A 24,996-nucleotide genomic window follows, 5' to 3' on the forward strand; every position below is an offset into this window, starting at 1 on the left:
CCTCTAACAAAGGGATTTATAATCTAATCTAATCTAATCAAGTGGGTCAGAAACGAAACACCTACCATGTACCAGGCACTGTACTAAGTGCTGGAGGTGCAAAGGAAGACAAGGACAGTCCCTGATTTTAAGAAGCTTACAGTTTAAAGGGGGAGTAATATGGAATCCACTATATGTACAAACAAACTACATATAGGATAAGTAGGAAATAATCTGCAGAAGAAAACACTAGAATTAGGGAGGTTGAGGAAAGGCTTCCTGTAGAAGGTGAGATTTCAGCAGCACCTGAAGGAAGTCAGGAAGCAGAAATGGGGAGGGGTGCTGTGTATGATCTAGGAGAGGGTGTGGCCCAGCCCAGCCCATGTCACAAAAGCACTTTGTTAGGGATAGGGGGGAGTGAAGAATCAGGAAGTGGAGATGGGCAGCCACAGAGCCTTCCTGCAAAGCATGCTTCCCTCATCTGTCAGGAAGCCTATAGGCAATGATGGATTTATCAGACTCCATATGGACTATTATCATTTGGCTGCTCAACTACAAGCCAATCTTGCTCCTGGTCCTGATCGTATTGCTGTCGTTTAGCAACTGGTTGGTCAAACAAGAAGTCTGGTCAAATAGGATGAAGCATGAGACGGTGAGGGGAAGCTCAGTTGGGGAAGATGTTGGGGATGCTTGAAAAGCAGGGAACGCAGCCAGCTAAGGGAATATTGAGAGGGGATATATCTCAAGGGTATGGATACATACACTTAAGGGAAAAAAAAATGCCAGGAACAGAGGGACTAGAGCCATAACTAGTAACAGGACAACAGCAAGAAATTCACCCTCAAAGCAACCTTGTTCTTGGAGAGGTGAAAATAATTAATACATAAAATTTAGACAAATTTAATTGATCACAAGGGGAAGAGGATTAGTTGCGATTGTAAAAATTCTAGGCCTTCTGGGGCTCATTTTCTTCCTCTGTCAAATGAGAGGTTGAACTAGATGCCTCTGAGATCACTTCTGGCTTTGAAATTCTACAATCTTACACTAAATTTCTAGTGTCCCATGACAAAGCCCCAGTCACCACATTTACCACATTCTAGTTATGGCTTTAGTATGGACATAGTCATATTGAGCACAACAATGAACATATCTATTAAGAGAATTTGGAAAGTATTGGATATGGTTGGGAGCTGGAAATAAGCACTTAGAGCTAAGAGGGAACTGAAGATTATCTAATTCAACAGAGGAGGAAATGATGTCTCAGAGAGAGAAAGTTATTTGCCAAATGTCAGTGCTAAGAGCCAGGAATCAAACCCACAGTCTCTGACTCCACATCTGTGTTCTTTTCAATACACACTAGTACCTCCTCTCTGCAAACTCTTGTGCCTCGTACCCTGAGTGGTGTAGTGCGTCTTGACAAGATAGATTGCTCATTGTTGGTAGTCCTTCTGCTAAGAGATTTTTTTTATTGACTTTAAAAAATATATATTTTTTTATTTTATGAAAAGCAAAAGGCTATCTTTCAACTCCTAAGTAAATACTTTGTCTGGCAATTTTGGAAGAGATTATGCCTCTAAGGATGGAAGGTCTCCTACCTGGCAGGTTACTGAAAGGATGGTGAAATGTAAGGAAGAAACACCAACAAATACATGTTACTAGTGGGAAAGGGCTTATAGGAAACTAGTCATGGTCATAGAGTCTACAGTCACTCTGTTATCCACTCTCAGCAGAAGAACAAAGGAGATCCCTTCAGACACTCAAGTACAAAACCCTAATTTCATCTTGACTTTACTCTCTCCCTCATCCCCTTCCTGTATCCCAGATTGTTGCCTAGTCTTGGTCCTACCTCCTCCACATCTTTCAAATCCATGGCTCCCTTTCCACTAATCCAAAAACCCTAATCCATCCTCTTATCACTTCTCACATCTAGAATACAACTGGAAGCCTCCCTGCTGTCCAGTGCCTTTCATCTCTAATTCATCTTCCTTTCAGCTACTAAATTGAGATCCCTATAGCCCAGGTCTGACCATGTCACTCTCCTGCTCCAGTTTGGTATTTAAGATCTTTTGCAATCTGGTTCCAAATTATCCTTACAAAATGATTTCATATCGCTCCTTTTGGCATATATTCTATTTCAGCAAAATCGTCTTACTTGCTATTCCCTAAACATGGAATTCTATTTTCTACCTCTTTTCATATGTATATATCCTTCCAGGTCAGGGGTAAGCAATTAAAATAAGTTCTCATAGACCACTCTTGACAACTTCAGGAGAACCGAATGTCACTTTTCTTATTGTATGAAATGGCTATGAGTAAAGTTGTACTTTTTGCTTTATTCCATCATTAAAATAAAAGCAATTCTTGCATTAAAAAAGCAACATAGATCTTGACATTATAAAAGACTTAGTCTTATTTGTGGACATTTTGTTTAGCTTTCATCGGCGAGGTGTGGGATCATATAGTCTCTATTACTAGAGAACTGTTAGCCTGTCTTGATGAAGGGAGAGGTGTTCAAGTCACTACAGTCTAACAGGCAGGAGAAAGCTGGTGGGGCATCTTGAAGAGATGAAGTCCAGAAGCTGGTGTCAGGGGTAATATCTAACAGTAAATAGAAGACCATCAGAGTGAGAAAAGTCCAAGAGAAAAATGAATAGTCACAGAGATGCAAGACCCAGTGGGGAGCAGAAGAGACACAATATGACAGCCTAGTGTGTCCTCAGCCTTGAAAAGAGTATAACCTACAGGGAACAAGCCCAAAGAGAAGAGCATCATAATAACACCGACCTTGCAGTATCAGAGATACATGGGGCCTTTCCATACAGGTGCCCTGGTCATAGTGTTCTTTACATGTGGGTCCCTAAGTGTAATCCCATGATAATGTCTATTTGTGAGAAAATATATGTCGAGTTTATATAATGGGGAATGTTCTATCTCCACATTTCTTGCTGGACTTTTTCATTAATTTTTTCCCTGTGGTCTCACTGTGTCTTCTGACTGACTAATAAGAAAGAACAATTACATCTGTGGAGGGTTGTGATGCAGACCCACAGAGTACCTATGGAGCCCCACATAGAAGCATGGGTGCTATGGTTGTTGAATTGTGGAGAATCATTTAGGAGAGTCATTTCAGATGTTCTAGCCCTTCCTGCAAGAATCCTTTGGAAAACATATATTTTTTTTTTATTGGATAACAATTAGAAAACAGGGTTTTCCAACAAAAATATCATAGTTTCAGAGCATTACATTTTCAAAGCTTAAGCAATATCCTAAGCAGATCCAGTAACTGCCCAAATTTCTCTGCCCTGGGTGCTGTGCTACATATGTATCACACCTGTGACATTCTCCAGCCAAGACATAAAGGATTTATTCTTTTGTGATTCTAAAGGAAAGCTCCCTCCAGAAGCACCATAAAGTTTCATACTAAATCCCCTGTAGTAGGGGTGATAGGCAAAGGCCTGCACTCCTTTACGCCATCCCTGTATCATGATCTGCTGATAATGCTCTGGGCTCTCTTCTGATCTTGGTCATTCCTTTGGCTGGGAATTTTCTTATTCATTCTTGATCGTTGTTATCATCATCATCATCATCATCATCATCATCACTACTACCTTCAGGGGATCTAAATATAGCAGGGTATTGAACTTTTGTCACATGGAAATGAAGCTGGGTCTGGGGACTCCACCAGAAAATGGTGAAAAACTTTATCCTCTTTGCCTCAGTTTTCTCTGGATGTCTGGTAGCAGTTGGATGAATATATAATGAAGGGCTCAAGGAAGTGATATAAGCCCAGAAGAGAGAGAATGAATCCTTAAGCTCAAGTTTGACTCCTTAGATGAAATTTGCTGCTGATACTGGTGGAAGTTGGTGCTATAGGATGGAGTGACCTTCCTGGGACAAAACTGATCCCACATACAGCATCCTAGAGGACTGGGGATGGTCCAGCTCACTTTGATTTATGACCATGATAGCACTATGTTATAAATTTGGACAAGGAAAAAGTCAAGAAAGAATATTTAATTTGTGAGAAGTAGATTTTAATGGTCCCAAATTGTTATACACACAAACCACATGCAAAAACACTTCCTGCCCTTAAGAATCTTACAATCTAATGGGGAAACAACATGCAAATAAATATACAATGTGTGGAAAATTGGGAATAATGAACAAAGGAAAAATATTAGAATTATTAAGGATTTGGGAAGGCTTCCAAAAAAAGATGGGATTTTAGGTGAGGCTCAGAAAAAACAGGAAAGTCAGTAGGTAGAATTGAGGAGAGAGAGAATTTCAGATATGAAGGACAACCAGGAAAAAACACACGTAGAGTGGAGAGATGGAGTGTCTTATTTGTGGAACATCTGGGAAGCAGGGTCACTGGTTCAAAGAACATAAGATCTCAGGAAGTAAGGTGTAAGAAGACTGGAAAGGGAGAAGGAGACTAGGTTATGTAGAACTTTTAATGTCAAATAGTGCTTTTCTTCGTTTGATCACAGAGGCAGTAGGGAGCTACTGGAGTTTATTGAGGAAGAAGAGTGACTTGATTAGACCTGTGCTTTATGAAAATCACTGTAGGAGCTGAATAGAGGGAAAAATGAAAGGGAATTTGTTGTTTATGGAAGGCATCCCAGAGGGCACAGTAGAAGGTCTGGGTAGAGTTAAGATGAAATTGTGGTGTAGGAGGATTGAGGGGGATGATAATGAAGAGTCAAATGATGGAGAGTAGAGGGGAATGGGATTTGGATGATGTCTCACACGGAGTTCAGAGTCACTGGAACGTAAAGGTAAATGATAAAATGTGAGGATGTTTATCACTTAGTGTAGATTGCCACTCTTTTTTTCTACAGAGGCTGAAAATCAGGCAGGAAGCCAGTACAATATGAGATATATGCCTCAGTTTCCTCATTTAAAAAATCTTTTTATTTTCAAAACATATACATAGATAATTTTCAACATTTACTTTTTTCTTTTGCTGAGGCAATTGGGATTAAGTGACTTGCCTAAGGTCACACAGCTAGGAAGTGTTAAATGTCTGAGGCCAGAACATTCATTCTTGCAAAACCTTGTGTTCCAAATTGTTTTCTTCCTTCCTTTCCCTCATCCCCTCCCCTAGACAACAAGTAATTCAATATATATTAAACATGTTCAATTCTTCTATACACATTTCCACAATTATTATGCTGCACAAGTAAAATTAGATCAAAAAGGGAAAAAATGAGAAAGAAAACAAAAAGAAGCAAACCAAAAAGTGAAAATACTATGTTGTGATCCACATGTAGTCCTCATAGTTTTCTCTCTGGATGCAGATGGTTCTCTCCATCACAAGTCCATTGAAATTGGCCTGAATCACTTCATTATTGAAAAGAGCCAAGTCCATCAGAACTGTTCATCATATAATCTTGTTATTATTATGGACAATGGTCTCTTGATTTTGCTCACTTCACTTAGCATTAGTTCATGTAAGACTCTCCAGTCCTCTCTGAAATCATCCTATTGATCGTTTCTTACAGAACAATAATATTCCATAACATTCATATACCATAACTTATTCAGCCATTCCCCGACTGATGGTCATCCATTCAGTTTCCAGTTCCTTGCCACTACAAAAAGGGCTGCCACAAACATTTTTGCACATGTAGCTTCCTCATTTGTAAAATGAGTATATAATAGTACTTAAAATGAGATATTTATGAAAGATTTTGCAAATCTTAAAGTGCTATATAAATACTATTATTATTGTCTTTTATTTGGTAAGATATTATAAGACAAGCATTTTTCTGTATGTGGATTCCATACCAGAATCCAATCTGACCATGGGATGGATTTTGAAAACAGGTAGCTTAAAGAGATTTTAGCCTTGTCAGGAATCAAATCTAGAATTATATCCTATCATCCTCAGGGAGACCCAGAACAAAGCATACTGAATACTGTATACACTGTATATAGTGCTGCCAAGAATGATGTTACAGAATTTATACTCCATAACTCTCAATGTCTAGACAAAGACTAAATTTGCTTAATGACTTTTGAAGTCAAAATAGATGGGAAAAATAGGGAAACTCACAGTCACTCTATCTCTGCACTGAAAAATTGGTTGAAAGAGCCCAGCCAGCTATGATTTTAGTCTGGAAGAGCACAGGGAATGGTACGTCACTTGAGTTTACTGTCAACATCTTCACTGAGAAGATGGATTTCTACTAAAACCCTAGCATGTATAGTACACGCAGTAAGGTGATCAAGAAGCTTTTATTAAGTACTTATGGTATGCCAGGTATTATAAGAGTTACTCCTGGGATACAAAAAAGAATAAACAGAAACATTCATTGTCCTTAAGAGTTTACATTCTACCTAATAGATGCAAGATGACAGACTGATGAGAAACCATTTCATCTGAAAAATTTGAAAAATTAAGCAATTTGTCAATCTTTTTAGTGGGGCAACAGCCCTCATCGTAAAAATGAGGGGATTGGTCTCCATGCACCATGAATTTCCTTTCAGCTATGGTCCTAAAGGTAGCCCCAGAGAACAGCTGGAAGCCTGCAAACACAATCTCTCACATTCATCCATTTCCTGTTGAGGAGTTTGTCAGACTTCCTTCTGAATAGAAGGAAAGGCAAGATGGAGAGGTAACCAAGCGGCCTTGGGGGAGAAGATCCTGATTACCAGTTGTGGAGAGACTGTCAGAGCTTGATAACAGCTCAGAATGTGATGACTCATAAGAGGAAGAAACTGGATGTTGCAATCCACCAGAGTTAGGGAACTCAGATTCTCCCAGCCCCAAGAGGACCTTTCCTCATACAAGGGGGAGGGCTGAACCTAGGAACAGCCCCTTTCTTTGCTAATGCTCTATTCATGGAGGCTTTAAATAAAGAGAGAGGATACACACAACATCTAAAGAGAGTGACATCCTTACCCATTCATCTGCTCAGCAGGTGATCTCCTGGCCAAGGCTGCCAGGTAGCCTGGGCCAGCCACAGGCTTAGGCTGAGATCCCGGTGTGAGTCTAGTCAGCCAAGCCAAGGAATATAACTTTAGAAGCAATCAGACAAGTGGGTCTTCACTCAAAATGTGTTTTGTGGTTTATCAAAAGAGTATATCTATGCTTATTTATATATATATATACATAAATGAAAGTTAATATTGCATTATGACTTTATGTGTTTGCTGTGCAATATGCTTTTATAAAAATAAATGTATATGAATATTTTTTCCACATCATCTAAATTTCTTCTTATATTCTTTCTCTGCCCACTCTCAGAAAATCATCCTTCATAACAAAGAATTTTCTTTAACAAGTAAAAAAAGAAAGAGAAAAAAATCAACAAAATTGATTAATACATTAAAAAATTTCACAATATATGCAGTATTAGACATCCAGAAACATCTCCACCCCTCCTCCCAACAACCCCCATCCAGCTCTGCGAAGGAATGGGAACATGCACTTTCTCAATTTTCTTCTTTGGGCCTGAACTTATTCTTTGCAGTTTTATGTAATATATGTTCACAGCTTCTTTGTTCTCTGTATTAGCCAGGGGTATGCTAGAGCCAAGTTCTAAAGAGTTGGTTGTTAAATTTTCATTTTGAGTATTTTTACCATGGAAATTGACAAACCCTACCCATTAGGACTTGATTTATTATATTGTTGATTGCCTAGACTGAAGAAAACGATGGAGAAATGTTAATTATGCATAGTAAACTAAATAGTGTGTCATAGATACATTTTTTTTGGTGGAAGGCTGGTTGTTAAACATTGATTGACACACTCCAATATGTTGGAGTTAGTATGCAATGTTGTGTGTGCTCTCCTGACATATATATGTAATATATTTCTATAATTAATCTCTGAATTTCATCAGTAGCCCTCTATACATTGCTCTGTTTTATACCACATGGAGATTTGTATCTTTGGTTTGATACAGGACTTGGGTACAGTGAATAGAGAGCTGGGCTTGGAGTCAGGAAGATCCGAGTTCAAATCTGACCTTAGACAATTATTAGCTGTGTGTGACCCTGGGCAAGTCACTTAACCCTGTTTGTCTCAGTTTCCCCATCTGTAAAATGAACTGGAGAAGGAAATGGCAAATCACTCCTGTATCATTGCCAGGCATATCCCAAATGGGATCACAACGAGTAGAACATTACTGAAAAACAACTGAACAATCACAAAATTATGTTCATCACATGAACCAAAGCTAGAGTCATTCAGTTCTAGATTGAATACCATGTGTTAAGTAGTTTCATAACATGGTATTACTTGGAAAGAGTGCTGGATTTGAAGTCAGAGTACTTGGGTTTTAATTCTCATCCCACCACCTGTGTGATTAGGGAAGTCACAGCTCCTCAAGCTCTCATTTTCCTCATTTATCAAATTAGGGAAGTTGAGGCAGAAAGTCTCCAAGATAGTTCTTGCAGCTTTAAATTTATGATATTACGATTCCCTATCACCACTAATTATTTTTCAGTATATGTTGCTTATTATGTAGGTTTCCAGATATTTGAATGGATACCATGTAATTTTTCAGGGCTGCAATTTTTCTCCTCTTCAGGGGAGAATGTTGGGAAACTGGATTGTTTTGCTTTCCAAAATACACTAATAAACCCATATAGTTTTCTGCTGACAGAAGTATATAATAAAAGCAGGAGCAAGGGGTAGGTAGTTAGAAAATAAGGACTTTGTTGCCTTAACTTTTGCTCGAATTCAAACTAATTTTCATACCAGGTCAGAACGGATCTTGAGAAATTCTAACCCGAAGTCAGGCATAGGACAGAGATACAAAGGTTAAAAGACTTAATCTTATCCTGAAATCACCCTGTCTGTTTTTTGTTAGCAGGTGGTTTATGGTTAAAAGACTTAATCTTATCTTGAAATCACCAGGTCTGGTTTTTGTTATCAGGTGGTTTATGGTTTCTGACTATAACTAAAAAGCTATCAGTCTGCCCTGCTGAGAGAAAGGATTTTTTAGTAACACAATCTTAGCTGACTGAGTTAAGTGGTAGATGTCCCTAAAGAGATGAAGTCCAGAAGCTGGTGGTGGGGAACAATACTTAGCAGCCCCTAGGAGAGCAGCAGAATGGCCAGAGGGACAAAGACAGAGAGAGAGACAGGAAGAGAGAGACACAGAGACAGAGAGAGATGGGGGTCTTGGAGAAGAGCAGCAGAGACATTAACCGTGTAATGCTCAGGAGCGGGCTCAGCATAGAGCAGTGCCCTGCAGAGAGCAAGCCCAGAGAGAAAAGAATTGTGACATCCCGAGAAGATGCCAGCGACCCTGCTACACTGGAAATGTGAGGTGACCCTCTATGTCTTTTCTCAATTGTATGTGTTCTATGTAAACTCCTAAATGAAAGCACCAACCACACATATAACTTGGCTTTGTGTCCCGACGCCCTTCTTCCCATTGCTGGGGCATGTAATTGTGGGAGACATTGCCTCTGATTTATGGTGGGGGAGACTCTGTTTCAGTTTTTGTTACTATGCTATTTCATTTGGAAATACTTGTGCCCTCGGAGTGACAAGTAAAGGTAGACACGGATGGAGGAGTTTAAAAGCTATGGCTTTCAGTGGGTGTGGGTCTCTTTTGGGGAGTCCCTTATATAAGGAGGCTACACATATATAGTATATATTATAGTATTCAAATGTCATTAGCATTGAATAGCATTCAAATGTCACCATGGATAGAGCCTGGGCTTTAACTCAAAAAGACTTGAGTTAAAACTACTAGCTGTGTAACACTGGACAAGTTACTTACCCCCTGCCTCAGTTTCCCCAATTGTAAAATGGAGGATTGTTGTAAGGATCATGTAAAATAATAATAAAAAAGCATTTAGTATATAGTAGGTATCTGATAAATGCACAGTCTCTGTTAGGGAGGAGTTCCACTCCCTCACCTTTTGTATCTCTTTGAATGCTTGTTGTTTTCCCTGGGTAAAATGTAAACAACTTGAGAGCAGGGCTTATTTTTTGTCTTTCTGATCTTTGTCTGGTCTACCCTTGATTTGATACAGTGCCTGATACAGTAGGGACTTAATAAATGCCCACTTGAATTAAGAAAATGAAGTTTTTCTAGAGGGCCAAGTTAAATCCCCCATTTGGTACTTCCTGAATGCGGGATTTTCAACCTTCTCAAGCCTCAGTTTCCTCAATTACAAAATGGAGATAAACATACGTGCACTCCTTATCTTACAGGAAAGCTCCCTGTGAATTCTAAACTGACAATGAAAATGGATATTTTTTAGGGATCCCATTGACATCAAAGATTTCAGGAGTGGATTTCTTCTAGAATAGAGCTTCTTAAACTTTTTCTACTCAAATCTCCTTTTTGCTAGAGAAATTTTTATGTGACGCTGGGTATATAGGCACATAAAATACAAATGAAATATTTGATGACATCATAAAAAGATTTATTTTAAAATAATTCTTTGGAACACATATAATTTTGCCATTTTTTAAAGGTAAAAGCCAACTTGTGTGCTATGAGATACAAATGTGCTTGTTTATTTTTACATACAAAATTAAATCTTGGCTCAATGTCAAATATTTGACATTGTAGGATGTAGAGTATTTTACTGTTGTCAATTTTTTGCGACAATCAGTTATGTAATCCTAGAATTCAAAACTCTAAACCCATAACCCTAAATGAGCAACCCTAAAACTTTAAGAAGTTTTTTTCTAGACCATTTCTCTTTTCCCCCAATTATATTTTATCATTTCTATTCTAGGGAAATCCCTCTAGATAGAGGGATAGAGAAAATAGTAGCGAGTATTAGGAAATGACATTATCGGCCTGCCATTTTTATTATCCCAAGGTGAGGAGGTCAGAGCCCCTAAAGGGAACAGCCCTCTGGGGAATGGATCCAAATCTTGTGGAGCTCTAGGAGAGTTATATGTCCATCTTCCCTGCCACATCAAAGACCCTATACCTTCTTCCCTCTAGTTACTGTGGTTAGGCCTTTCCCAGGGCCCAACTTTTTTCACCATCCTACTTTCTTCATCAAAATGAATTCCTAGTTATCCATCTCATGGAGGGGGCCAACTATCAATATTTTTTTCTCCCAGTTTCAAAAACATTATGTCCAGGTCCAGGACTCTATGGTGCCTGAAATTCTTAAAATGAGAATCATTAAATATAACATTAATAATATGAATACTTTAATTAATAATTTAAATAGAACAAAATAAAATAGTACTGGTAATATTTGAATAGGATAAAAATAATATTCTAGTTATAATTAATAGAATACTAACAGCTAGTTTTTATTTAATTATGCTTTGACATTTGAAAAGTGCTTTCAATACATTGTGGCTATAAAACTGGCCTGGAAGGCTAAAAGAATCTGGGTTCAAGTCCCTACTTTAACACATACAGGCCTGGTCAATTTAACCGCTCAATGCCCCAGGCTACTATTTAGAATTATAAGCTGCAAAAGAGGTGCTAAATATGAAAGGAGTTTCCTCACCTGGAAGTTCCCTACACAAAAGATGCTATCCTCACTCCTAATAATAATAGTTAAGTAGATGCCATAGTTTAAAAATTTAAAAATAATATACTAGTAATAATTAAATGGAATAATATGTATATAACACTGCATTCATGCATCAAAAAAGTACAAAATCACTTTATATGAATTATATATAGCTATATGAGTCATCACTTTTTCTGCAACATCTTAATTTAGGCAAGTTACAATTTTCAGTTGTTAAGTCACTTCAGGTGTGCCCAACTCTGTGGCCCCCATTTAAGTTTGGTTTTTTTGGCAAAGATACCACAGGGGTTTGCCATTTTTTTCTCAATTACAAATGAGGAAACTGAGGCAAACAGAGTTAAGTGATTGGCTAGGGTCACACAGCTAGCAAGTGTCTGAGGTTAGATTTGAATTCAGGAAGAAGATGAGTCTTCTTGACTTCAGGCCCAGAGCTCTATGCATTATGGCATCACTTAACTGCCTCTGTTGGGCTGACAAAGTGCTTTCTTCACAATATTCTTGGCCCATCTGCAGCCCATTTCCCTTCATTTTATTCTTGAGGAAACAGTGGTTCAGAGGATGCTGGTGGGCCCAGGGGAAAGTGGAGCATCTCTTGCCAATGTGCTTGTACAGTCAGCCTGGGCAAACAAAATTACAACTTATTTTCAAGTCACGGGAGGTAGCAAAAAAGATGGAAGCCTGTAGCATCTTTGGCAGAGAAGGAGCAGAATGTTGTGTTGTTATTGCTGTTGAGTCATGTCTGGCTCCTTGTGACCTTGTTTGGGATTTTCTTGGCAAGCATATTGGAATGGTTTGCTGTTTCCTTGTCCAGTTCATTTTACAGATGAGGAAACTGAGGCAGACAAGGTGAAGTGACTTGCCCAGAATCATGCAGCTAGGGCACTCTATTCCCTGCACCATCTGGCTAATTAGGAGTTGGAGGAAACCACTCAAATTCTAGCTTTGGTAGGATTATGTCCTCTTGCCCTTTCTAAGTCTTTGTCTTCATCTATAAAATGAGGCATTTTGTGTAGATCAGGGACTTTTAACCTGGAATTCATGAATTTTAAAAATAAATATTTTGAAAACTGAATTTTACATAATTTCCCCCCTTTTATAGTCCTATTAATTTTATTATACACCTTCTTCTGAGAAGGAATACAAAGGCTCCACCAGAGTGTCAAAGGGTTGTTCCATACATTAGGAAGGTTAAGGATCTCTGGAATCTAGAAGATTACTGAGGCAGAAAAGGTCTAACACATATGTGTACCTGTCCCAACCTATATTGTATATAGTATATATATATAAAATATATATTTGAATATAGCATATATTCAGTACATTGATATATATCACATATATATACTTAGTATATACATATACACATACATACACATATAAATGTAAATATATGTGTACATATTTATACTTATAGTCATATTTATATTTGTATTTATTTATATATGTGTATATAAGTGCATATATGTATATATGCATATAATATATATTTATATCTCAGAGGTGTCAAACTCACTGCCTCTCCTATTACAAAACTCTCTGGGGCAGGCTGAACAAGATTAAAATGTAATTGGGAAATTGTAATAAAATAAATAAAAATACAACACAGCATCAATAATGTTAATTTGTGATTTTCTATCTCCCCCTCCCCCCCAGTCGGATGTAAGCTCTTGGAGGTCAGATTCTGTTTTCCCTTTGAAACCTTAGTGCTTAGCACAATGGCCCCAGCATATAGTGAGCGATTAAATACCTGCTGATTGAGAGATTGGTTGATTTTATGTTTTCAGGTCTTGAAGATGACCGTAACATCAGGGAGGGGATGCCATAACATGCAAGTGAGCTGGATTGAAGTGAGGCTGTGCAAGGTCACCTGCCTCACTTTCCCCTCCAGAGCCATCTGGATCCAGATATTGATCATGGAGATGGCCCTGGATGCAGTGGGAAACCTTGGCCTTTTTAAGTTAAAGTTTTTTCCAGTTTCAGGTTGACTGAGGCAACTGTGGGACTGTGACACTATATAAGAAGTGCTGATAAAAGAGCTAAGCCAGAATTGACAATTTATCATGCTTAAGTAGCCTTTGCAAAGTACTTTTTCATATCTATATTCCCATCTGATGTTCTCAATTGTCCTATGAAAGAGACAGGGAAATTAATATTAACATCATGTCATGAAATTGTAATTTGAAACCACACTAGTCAAAGGAGATAATTGTAAAAGCATTTGGCTCAGTGTGCGGCACCCAGCAGGTGCTTAATAAATGCTTGTTCATCCCCATCCTGACTCCAAGCCTTTTCTTCATTCTACAAATGGGAAATCTGAGGCTCAGAGAGGACTAATACTTTGCTTGAGATCACATGGGTAGGATGTGGCTGAATTGGGTTTTGTACCTGGAACCTGGAAGCTAAGAGGGGAGAGGTGGGTAGTATATCTTTTTTTATATTTTTATTTTTTGCAGACAATTGAGATTAAGTGACTTGTCCAGGGTCACCCAGCTAGTAAGTGTCAAGCTGCTAAAGCTGGATTTGAACTCAGGTCCTCCTGAGGGTTGCTGCTCTATTCACTGTGCCACCTAGCTGGGTATCTTTTGGACTGTCTGTTTGCTGTCCCAGAAAGCTGGGTTACTTGCCTGTCCTCTCACCCTTTGCCTTTTCCCATTTCTGGAGAACACACTCTCTTTTTTTCTTTGCTTCTTATACTTCCCAGTGTACTTTAAAGCTCAGTCCCAACCCCTACCCTCCATGAGGTCTTCCCTTAACCCTTTTCCTAGCTGCTAGTAGACCCCATACTGCTGACGCTGGCAAAACTATTTTCTGTAAAAATTTGGAACTCAAACTCTTATAAAAATGAACATTGAAAATTACATGTAATTGGAAAAATAAAAACTATTGAAATCGTTTTTTTTTTTTTTAAACCAACTATCTTCTATTTATTGGAACATTTTTTTGGTATTTATTCCTATGCCATGTTATTTGCCCCAGGAAAGTACAAACTCTTTGAAGCTTCTCTATCCCCAGCACCTAGCACAGTGCTTGACACATAGTAGGTGGGCATTTAATAAATGCTGGCTGAATGAAGGATGGACGAGTTAGATTCAGAAAAGTTAGATTATCTAGCCGATTCCCTTCCTTTTACAGATAAGGTAGAAAGACATTTGTTGATTTATTTAACTTTCTTCCAATGTCCTTCCTTATCACTATATTTCCCAACCTATGATCTCATTGATTGTTCAACAGCTGCTGGTCTTGGCTGACCAGAGCCACAATAGGGGCTGGGTTTGGGGAAGGACGTTTGCTTTTCTGCCCCATGACAGTTTCTTATGAGACTTCCCTCAGCTGTCATCTCAGAATCCAAGACCCTCTCTTCCCACATGACATCCTTCCCTTCGTGCAGCCCTTCCCATAGCAATGAGAGTTAATCTCTTCCAAGAGATTCGCATGTTGTTCCATCTCCACCTGCTGCCCTTCTGGGCCTGGGAATCTCCACAACACGCCTTTCACAGGGACCCCCAGGGTTAAAGGTGACGATATTGGAAGGTGGTGATGGAGGGGGGATTCTGAATCTCTCCCTCCTCTTCCTCCTCCCCACTGAATTTTCCCTGGGTGCCAGAATTCCTTGTTGTGGCTCTGGCTACTTCTCTGTTTATGCCTGTAAACTAAGCTTTCATCTTTCTGGGGGGCTGGGGCATCTTAGGAGTATGTAGAAAATCCCAAGGTGTCTGAGTGTTCCAACGGCAGCGCCATTCTCACCGCTAAGGAAGTCGACAAGATGCACGCCTGCTTTGCTGTCCAAGACAAGCTCATGGAGCGGCTTATGTTCAACGAGATGAAGCTGAAAGTGTTAGAGAATCAGATGTTCATTGTTTGGAATAAAATGAACTTCAGGAAGAGGTGCCAGAGCCGGGTTCATTCCCCAGCCAAGTTCCTCTCCAGGCGAAATGCCTTCTCCTCTGCGTCTGGCTTCAGCTCCAATTCCCATGGGCCTTGCTGACTTCCCCCCCTCATTTTCTCCTTTCCCCCAAGTGATTAGTAAAACTTAATGAGAGATGTTCGCCTTCTTTTGAGTAAACGTAAACCTGACAGGTGATAGGGAGTGGGTCAGGAGAAAGGCCTTCTCAGGGCAATCCCTGATTATTTTGAGGTCTGGGACCCAGCTGGAGGCCCCTGCCCAAGGAGTCCTCGGGGAGATTGCTGGGAGATCTAAGGAGTTAGGGGTTTGGGGAGGACAGAGGATGCCCTGGGGAAAAGTGCAGGAAAATCTCTCTGGGAAAGTCCCTTAGAAAAAGGTAGGGAGTTCTGGGTAAAAGCCCATGAGAAGCAATGGAGATGAGTCATAGGAAGCTCCTGTGTGTCTGGGGGTTCTCCTAGGGAGGGGGAAATAAAAGGGGAGACCCTGGAGGGGCACTAGGGGAGGCTAGATGTGGGCAGCTGTTAAATTCTGGGGAGAAGGAGGAAGAAGAGATCAGGATGGGAAGCCACTTGGAAAAGAAATCTTTGGAGGAGGGGGAGTGCTCCGGGGAAACTGAAGGAGTCTGGAAAGGGGGGAAAGGCTGCTGGGACGAGGGAGAAATCCTGTCATAGGGGGGTCACAGATTTGGGGCTGGAAGGGAACTTAGGACTTATGGGGTCCTACCTTCTCGTTTTTCAGATGAGGCAACTTGAGACCCACAGTGGTTAAGTGTTTTAGAACTCCTGAGGTCAAGAGATCCACCGGCCTGAGCTTCTCTTGGAGCAGGGAGGACAGGCAGGGAGCACCACTCCTAGCTGACACCAACATTTTCTATTTGAATGACCTCAGTGTCAAATCACTGATTTTCTCAGATATTCAGTTTTCTGTTTTGGAAAAATTAGAGGATTGACCGGAATAGCCTCTGAAATATCTTTCTGTGGTAAATCTTATGATATCTCAGGGAGAAGATATTATCCAGTAAAATTCTGAAAGCTAATAAGTCTTATTGAAAGAAAGTATATACATATAGGCCTGCGAGGGGCATTAGGACAAGAATTAATAGGAAATAGGGTATAGAGGCTAGTTGGCCGATAAATAGTGTATATATGTACACATATACACACATATATTTTTTTCCTCATCGTAATTTCAGATCATTCTTCGACTTAATATCTTGTGCTAGAAACCCTCTTTCTCCAGAAGAGTTTGAGAATGTAAAGCAGTGTGACAGTGGAAAAAGCATGAAATTAAAATTTTGAAATTTGTAAAATTAAAAACTTGACTCCAGGGAAAGGATGAAAACATCTTCCTTGCTTCCCTTCTTTGTAGAGATAGGGGACAGTGGGTATGTAATGTCTGACTCAAGTGATTATGTTGGTTCATTTTCCTGACATGCTCTCTCTTTCTCTCACCCTCCCTTTTTATTTTTATTTTTTGTTGCAACAAATGATTTGCTGGTTAGATTTTATATACATGTATGTATGCACTATATTTTTGTATACTATATATATATAGTATATGTATACACTTGTACCCACAAAAAAGGCTTTTACTTAGCCGAAGGGATGATACAATATAATATTTCAGCCTTGAGAGTTTTAAAACAGTGAATATAAAGTTTCCAAAAATGTAACTGCTGCATCTAACTACCTAAGTACAAAAAATATTTCAACATTTTAATGTTAAAACAAAATTAGTTCTCTAAAATCAGTAGAAAATCTTCTTTAGAGCAATGAAACATATTTTTAAAAGATTTCAATTAAAAATGAAAACTTTCAAACATCCCACAAATTCTAATTTTGGATAGACCAAATTCTTCTCTGTTGTGCACAAAATATAAAACCTAGAAGAAGGACTCCAGCCTGATACAATTTTGTAGAAGATCTATGGGATAACATGGTCCTATCTTAGCCAGTTACTATGACCTGGGTCATAGTTATTTGGCCAGATCATTTCTAACTCTGGTCTTCAATGTTCTCATTCTTCAGATGAGGAAAAAGTCTGTCCAGTTCTGTAGTTTTGAGGCAATGTAAGAATTTTGAGAAAAGAGTGTAGCTACAAGGCAATGAGAGAAGAGCCTGAATCTTCTCATAGATGGTCAAAGAAAGCAATAAGGAGAGGAGCAGGAAGAAACTCAGGAGAATAAGGGGGGGGGGGCAAAGATGTACAAAGATTCCATTCCATTCCAAACAAAGGTTGAATGACCACTTGTCCCAGCTAGTGTTGACAGTTTTAGTCTGGATGACTGCTAAGGCTCCTTCCACTTCTAAAATTCTATATTTCTCTGATTCTTTTATCTAACGTGGGAGCCAATATTTTAAACCCACTTCTCTAGACTTCCAGTCTTTTTTAGCACAATTCTTTATGAATTGTGTCACATCACACTCAATCTGTATTGGAGTGGTCCTCGTGAAGTTGGGCCATTGCTCATGGCATTTCTGGTGACACGAGAGCTCTGACCCCTTGCTAGAGAAGATGCTCTCTTGGTACCTGAGTCTAGGAGACAGCGAGAGTGAAAAGTGGGGATGTATTGGTCAGGATCAACAACTGAGCTAGGAAGAGGTTCCAACTAAGCTACACTGAGGCAAGGCAACTATTTGTCTTTTGACGTCTTTTCTTTGTAGGGACTCAGGCAGTCTCCCCTTGAGATTTCTAGCCAAGGGGAAGAAAGTCTCTCTCCTTTCTCCTCCTCAGCAGCAATATTGACTGTATAGATGTCAGTGAGAATGTGCACTGGTCTAGAAGGATCTGAAACTCTCTCAAGCAGGAATGTGCTGATAAATATTTAAGGATTTTTAAAAACCTGAAAAAATTTAATTCCAATACACTTTTAATTTAAATCTAAAAACGTATTCATATTTTCTTGATCATTTAAGATGATTAACACATCTTAATCATCTAACATCATTAACACATCTTAAATCATGCTAGATGATTAACACAACAATGGTTTTGTTTTGATTTGATAAAAATAAAAGTCTTGATGTATAGTACTCAGTGATTTCCAAGAGGATTCACACAGAAAGTCAGCTCTCATGGATCTGTTTGAGATGACTACAGCACCCTGCTCCCCATCCCAAGTCCCTAACTGCCTCTTCTGCCTCTTCTGTTTTATGATTCTTCCCCTAATGTCAGAAGACTGACATTGATGATTAAGTGAATGCTTTTCCGTTTTAATACCTACTCTTATCTGCCCAGTAAGCATCCAGGATCTCCTTGAACTTATGAGGTAGACACCAAGGCTAGAATCATTCAACTCCACATTTCTGTCTGGTCACCAGTACTCGGGGAAAGAGGTACAAAGCAGAGGAATCAGCCAGGGAACTTGCAATCCAGGTTCCGCTAGGAAAATATCTGTATTTACAGTCACATACATGTAGTTACTACAGCTGCTGTTGAGGGAGGGAAGGGAAGAGGGACCCCTGTCCTCCTTTGCTAGATGTCTGAAGGAGAAGTGGCAGTGGAAAGGGTTTCAATTCAACCTCCAGCTAAGGAAAAATATAGGAGAGATGCAGACAAGGTGCTAGACTGAAGAGGGAGAGAGAAGTTCTGCCTGAGGAGGAGAGAAGGTTTCATGAACAAAATGGCACCTGAGCTGGGCTTTAAAGCATTGGTGGGGATGTAAGATACTTAAAGAACAGTAAATGAGGAGTCAGAAAGGAAAGATGGGTTGGAGATTTTGGAGAGTCTTGAAAGCTTGACAAACGAGCTTAGACTTTATTTGCTCGGCAATGGGGAAGCACTGAAGATTTCCAGCATGGGGGGAGCAACATGGTCAGAATTGTGTCTCTGAAAGCTCCTTCTGACAGTTGCATGAATCATGGAATGAGGGAATGAAGCAGGCTATTGTTATCATCCTGATGAAAGGGAACAGGGAGTTGGAGTAGCATGGTGGCCATGGCAACAGGAAGCAGAGAAATAATTGGAGACATCTTGTGTAGGTAGACTCATAACAGTTTCAAAGCTGGAAAAGAACTTAGAGCTTACCTGGTTTGACATTTTCCTTTCAGAGACTGGGGAAAATAAAGTTTGGGGAAGGGAAGAGGATTGTTCCAAGGAGAAGCAATGAATTAGCAGTGAAAGGATAGGGGAGTAGCCACTTGGATGCTGAGGCCAAGGGAGGTGTGAGAAGGAGAGGGGGTGGGGGAAAGAGGAAAAATTAAAAATAGAGCTGAGAACTAATACAATAGGATTTGATCAAAGGACTGGAGGACCATTTATGGAGTTTAGATGACATTCCCACTCAGATATGGACTGGTCTAGATGCTCTTTGAGGCCTTTTACAATGTTGACATCCATAGTAATTCACCTTTGGTAATTAAAAGTATTACATGAAAGAAGTGGATGGCACAGGAGATACAACATTGGAACCGAGTTCAAATCTAGCCTTGGACCCTAGATGTCTGATCTTGAGCAAGTCACCTAATCCCTGTTTGACTTATTCCATTGGAGAAGGAAATGGCAAACCACTCTAGCATCTTTGCCCAGAAAACTCCTTGAATAGTATGGTCTCCAGGGTCATGAAGAGTAGGACACAAGTGAAGAATAACAAAGTGCTTTAAAGTATGCAAAGAGCTACATACAGGTATCCCCTAAGTCCCATTGATGTAGCAGAAACCCCAGTAGTAGTAACATTTTCAATATTTTCAAGAAACCCCAGGTCACCTGACTTTGGGAATGACTTTGTCACCTTAGAAATGTAGCCTTTGGGAGTGATATGGCACAGCCTTGGAGAATGTGTATGGAAGAAAGGGAGGTGGGCCTGAGATCTTTATTCCACCAAGCTCAAGACAACCAGGGATGTCTGGTTTGTCACCCAGAAGTCTGCACTGCTATCTCACACCTGGATACAAGCAATGAATTATTCTTAGTTTCAAGAAAGAAGAAAAAGGGGTCATTGTTAGCTCCCATTACCAAACTTCCCACCAGTCATGTTGATCTCAATTCCATGATGTCATTTATCCTGCTCTGTTTTTTATTTTGTACTTCCCAAATCCCTATAAATGTACCTGATTGTGTCTTATTCTTTGCTATCTTCCTGTCTTGTAAGTTAACCCACTTTAATTAGTATTAGAATTATAGTAAAACTATATATAGTAAAACTTTGCCTCGACTTAATCTAGAGTGAAGCTTCCAAATTATTTTGGGACACCTGTAACACTGGTTCAGAACCCTGATATATTTTGGGCATTCCCCTATACCTCAACATCAGGTTCATTTCAAACTCTAATGATTAAGACTTTTGAAATATTAACCAGCATTTATGAAGTTTTTTTTTAAAAAATTATTTATTTATTTTTAATTTAATAGCCTTTTATTTACAGGTTATATGTATGGGTAACTTTACAGCATTGACAATTGCCAAACTTCTTGTTCCAATTTTTCCTCTCTTACCCCCCACCCCCTCCCCCAGATGGCAGGATGACTACTAGATATTAAATATATTAAAATCATTTATGAAGTTTTTACTAGGTGTCAGGCAACGTGTTAAGCAATGAAGAATACAAAAAGAGGCAAAAGACGCAGGATTATGAGTCCTCAAGGATCTCATAATCTAATTGAGGAGACACCCTCACAGCTGCCATTATCACTCTTATTTTATAGATAAGGAAGCCACAGCCCTGTAAAAAGACCAGTTTTTCTTTGGGTCCCACCACGGTGGCTGGATTAGGTTTTCTTTTGGTCCTCCCTCATAAAGATGAGCTTCCTTATTTCCCTACATCATTATTGAAACTCTCCTTGAGACTCAACTGGCGAAGGAGGCTGGTCTAGGCCCGAGTTTCACAGGACCATAAAGAGCTCCATCTCCATTCCTCACCCTTCATGCCCAATGGTGTGAATAAAACTGGTAATCTGGGGTCATTAGCATCCACAGGCTATCTTCACTGAACAACCTTTCTTCAATGTGGAAAACTTGTTTTTTTAAAGTTTTAAATGAATTATGAATTTCTTTTTTCTAGTATTACACCAAACACTATGAGGAATCCAAGTCAGTCCCAGCTCATGATAGGTTCCCAGAGATTAAATGACTTGCCCACAGTCACACAAGCTGGAGGAGGAATTGGACCCTAAGTCTCTCTGACAATCAGTCTGGCTCTATCCCCAGGCACCAGAGGATCTCTCGGTGATACTTGGAGAAATTCAGACCTTTTATTCCTGGGTTATTACCTTCTGTTTGTCTATGTAGGCATCTTAATCACATTTCTTTTTTTTTCTTGTTTTTAATTAATTTTTTTCACATTTCAATAAGGAGTTGCTGATTCCTTACTATGTGCAAAGCCTTGTGGAAGATACAAAGAGATAGAAGACCTAGTCCTTGCTCTTAAGGACTTCCCAGTATGGTTGAGGACACCACACATAGTCACATGCTCACATATATGCACATAGGAGGATATGTAAAAAGAAAATATATATTCAGTGCCCAACGAGTGGGATCGATAATTAACAGCTGCAGCAATCCAAGAGGAGTGAAGGAGGACGCCATAGGTTGGTGCAGTCAGTTGGGATTTGAGGTGGGTGTTGAAAGAGAGGGAAGGAGAACATCCCTCACTGCCTTTTCCTCGGGAATCCCAGGGGAACCAGAACCATCCGTCCTTTTCTTCACTGATAAAATGAAAGGGTTGAACTTCTTATTAAGTGAGCTAATAGATGTCAGCACACCATGTAAACCAAAAAATGCTTTACTTGTTCATTCATGTCCAACCATTAGTGACCCCGTGGACTTAGTTTTCTTGGCAAAGATATTGGAGTGGTTTTCCATTTCCTTCTGTAAAGTGTCTCCATTTTGCAGATGAGGCAAATAGAGGCTAAACCACTTGCTCAGGCTCACAGTAAATTTCTGAGGTTTGACTTGAATTTCTGGAGTTCAGACCTGGTGACCTATCTACTGCACCACCTAGTGGCCCCCCAGGTGTTAAACAGACACTAACAATTGTGATCCTGTTCATTCTGTATTCTAAGGTTCCTTTTAGTTCTGACATCCTATATTCTAAAGTTCCATTCAACTCTGACATTTTATGTTCTAAGAGTTTAGCTTTTAGCTTGAACAGTCTGTGTTCTAAATCCATGTTAGTTCTGATATTCACTTTCTAAAGTCTCTTTTAGTTCTCCCTTCCTTCCTCTCTTTCTCCTTCCCTCCCATCTTCCATTCCTTCCTTCCTTTCTCCCTCCCTTCCTTTCTTTCTCCTTTCCTCCCATCTTCCCTTCCTTTCTCCTTTCTCCTTCCCTTCTTCCCTTCCTCCATATTCCCTTCCTTCCTCCCTCCCTCCTTCCTTCCTTCCCTCCCTCTTTTCCTTCCTTCCTTCTTCCCTTCCTTCCTCCCTGCCTTCCTTCCTTTCTACCTTCCTCCTTCCCTTCTTCCTTCCCTCCTTTCTTCCTTCCCTCCCATCTTCCCTTCCTTCCTTTCTCCCTTCCTCCTTCTCTTCCATCTTCCCTTCCTTTCTCCCTTCTCCTTCCCTTCTTCCCTTCCTCCCATCTTTCCTTCCTCCTTCCCTCCCTCCCTCCCTCCTTTCCTCTCTTCCTTTCTCCTTCCTTTTCTTCCTTCATTCCTTCCCTCCCTCCTTCCTACATTCCTTCTTTCTTTCCTTTCTTTCATGAGGCAATTGGGGTAAAGTGCTTTGCCTAGGGCCACATAGCTAGTAAATGTTAAATGTCTGAAGCCAGATATGAATGGAGTCAGCAGGACTCCAGAGTCAGGGTCGGTGTTCTATCCACTATGTCATCTAGCTGCCTCTGATATTCTCCTCTCTAAGATCCTTTCTGACATTTCATGTTCTCAGGGCCCTACCAGTTCTTGAGATTTCATATTCTGTGGCCCATTTCAACTCTTAGCAATTGCATTCCAAAATCCATTTAGTTTTGATTTTCACTTTCTAAGATCTCTTTTAGTTCTGCCATCTTGCTTTCTAAGCTCTCTCCTGACATTCCATTTTCTCAGGTTCCTTCCAGTTCTTGAGATTTCATGTTCTATGACTTGACTCTAATGGTCTGTGTTCCAAGAGCCATAATATTCGTTCTGGCATTCTACATTCTAAGGAGTCTTCCGGCTCTGACATTTTGGAGTTTAAGGTCCTTTCTAGTTATAATATTCTATTCAATCTTCCCATTTTTAAACTTTTTTTGGATAGATCAATTAATATTATTACAAAAATGAATGGGGCCAAAAAGGTCCTTAGATACTTTTTAAAAAAACATGGCAGAGACACTGACCCCAGTGCACCATCAAACTCAGGTTTTATAGGAGGGTGTTCCCCACCCCCTCGCTCCCCCCTCCTCCCCACAAAGATCAAACTTCAATTTAAGGGGACATAAAAATTGAGGTGGGGGAGAAAAGAGAGGAAGACAGAGAAAAAATGGAAAAAGGGGATTAAAAATGAAAAATATTAAAAGTAACTAGACATGGAATGAATGTCACTGCGCCCCTACCTAAGCCACATGGCAGCTGGAAGGTAAGGGTGGAAGGTGGACTACAGCAAATCTCCCAGCAGAGCCTCAAGCAACAGAAGGTAATTTCACCTGAACTTCTATCGCCATCTTGTGACCGAATTCTTGCATGATACTCTGAGTTTGTTTCTGCCTAATTCCCCCTGGGCTCAGTTCTAGCTGTCATCAAGATCTCTGTGTTGGGGGATAATTTCAGAAAGGCCTGGAGAGACTTACACGAACTGATGCTGAGTGAAATGAGCAGGACCAGGAGATCATTATATACTTCAACAACAATACTATATGATGACCAGTTCTGATGGACCAGGCCATCCTCAGCAACGAGATCAACCAAATCATTTCCAATGGAGCAGTAATGAACTGAACCAGCTACGCCCAGAGAAAGAACTCTGGGAGATGACTAAAAACCATTACATTGAATTCCCAATCCCTATATTTATGCACACATGCATTTTTGATTTCCTTCACAAGCTAATTGTACAATATTTCAGAGTCTGATTCTTTTTGTACAGCAAAATAACGTTTTGGTCAGGTATACTTATTGTGTATCTAATTTATATTTTAATATATTTAACATCTACTGGTCATCCTGCCATCTAGGGGAGGGGGTAGGGGGGGAGTAAGAGGTGAAAAATTGGAACAAGAGGTTTGGCAATTGTTAATGCTGTAAAGTTACCCATGTATATATCCTGTAAATAAAAGGCTATTAAATAAAAAAAATTTAAAAAAACCAAAAAAAAAACCAAAACCCAAAAATATTTTGAATGTAACTAAGGAAAATATAAAATAAATAAAATAAACTGAAAAAAAAAAGATCTCTGTGTTGGGGATGGGGCTGTCTCTTACCTGAACAGAGCTTACTGTGCAGGGTTGGACATGAGATGGAATATCTGGGGCTCCCAGAATGGGGAGCCCAGTAGGACACTGATTTTGGACCCGGACAGAGTGGGATGTGCCGGGTCAGTTTCTCTCCTTTCCCAGGCTGGCCTGGCCACTGCGGTCTCAGGAAATGTGGAAAGTCATCAGACACAAAGTAATGGCAATAAATACATTTAGAAGATCCCTTTTGAAGTTTACAAAGACTTTGCTTCAAAACAATTGTGACTTGGTTAGTGTTAATATGAAAATCCTCATTTTATACAGGAGGAAATCAG

The 24,996-nt window shown here is 39.7% G+C and overlaps 1 protein-coding gene across 2 annotated transcripts; it reads left to right on the forward strand.

Annotated features, from left to right (window-relative positions):
- Window positions 1-396: 396 nt before the first annotated feature.
- On the forward strand, window positions 397-15,498 carry TEX46 (testis expressed 46). 2 transcript variants are annotated; one of them, XM_023499776.2, is made up of 3 exons: window positions 397-631; window positions 9,157-9,258; window positions 15,146-15,498. In XM_023499776.2, exons 1-3 carry the CDS (start codon window positions 482-484, stop codon window positions 15,440-15,442), a joined length of 549 nt encoding a protein of 182 aa, XP_023355544.1. In that variant the 5' UTR covers window positions 397-481; the 3' UTR covers window positions 15,443-15,498. The 2 variants fall into 2 exon arrangements, with proteins under 2 accessions (XP_023355544.1, XP_031818497.1); XM_031962637.1 differs by lacking the exon at window positions 9,157-9,258.
- The last annotated feature ends 9,498 nt before the right edge of the window (window positions 15,499-24,996 follow it).

Source organism: Sarcophilus harrisii, chromosome 3 (genome assembly GCF_902635505.1).
Source record: "Sarcophilus harrisii chromosome 3, mSarHar1.11, whole genome shotgun sequence".
Lineage (NCBI taxonomy): Eukaryota > Metazoa > Chordata > Mammalia > Dasyuromorphia > Dasyuridae > Sarcophilus > Sarcophilus harrisii.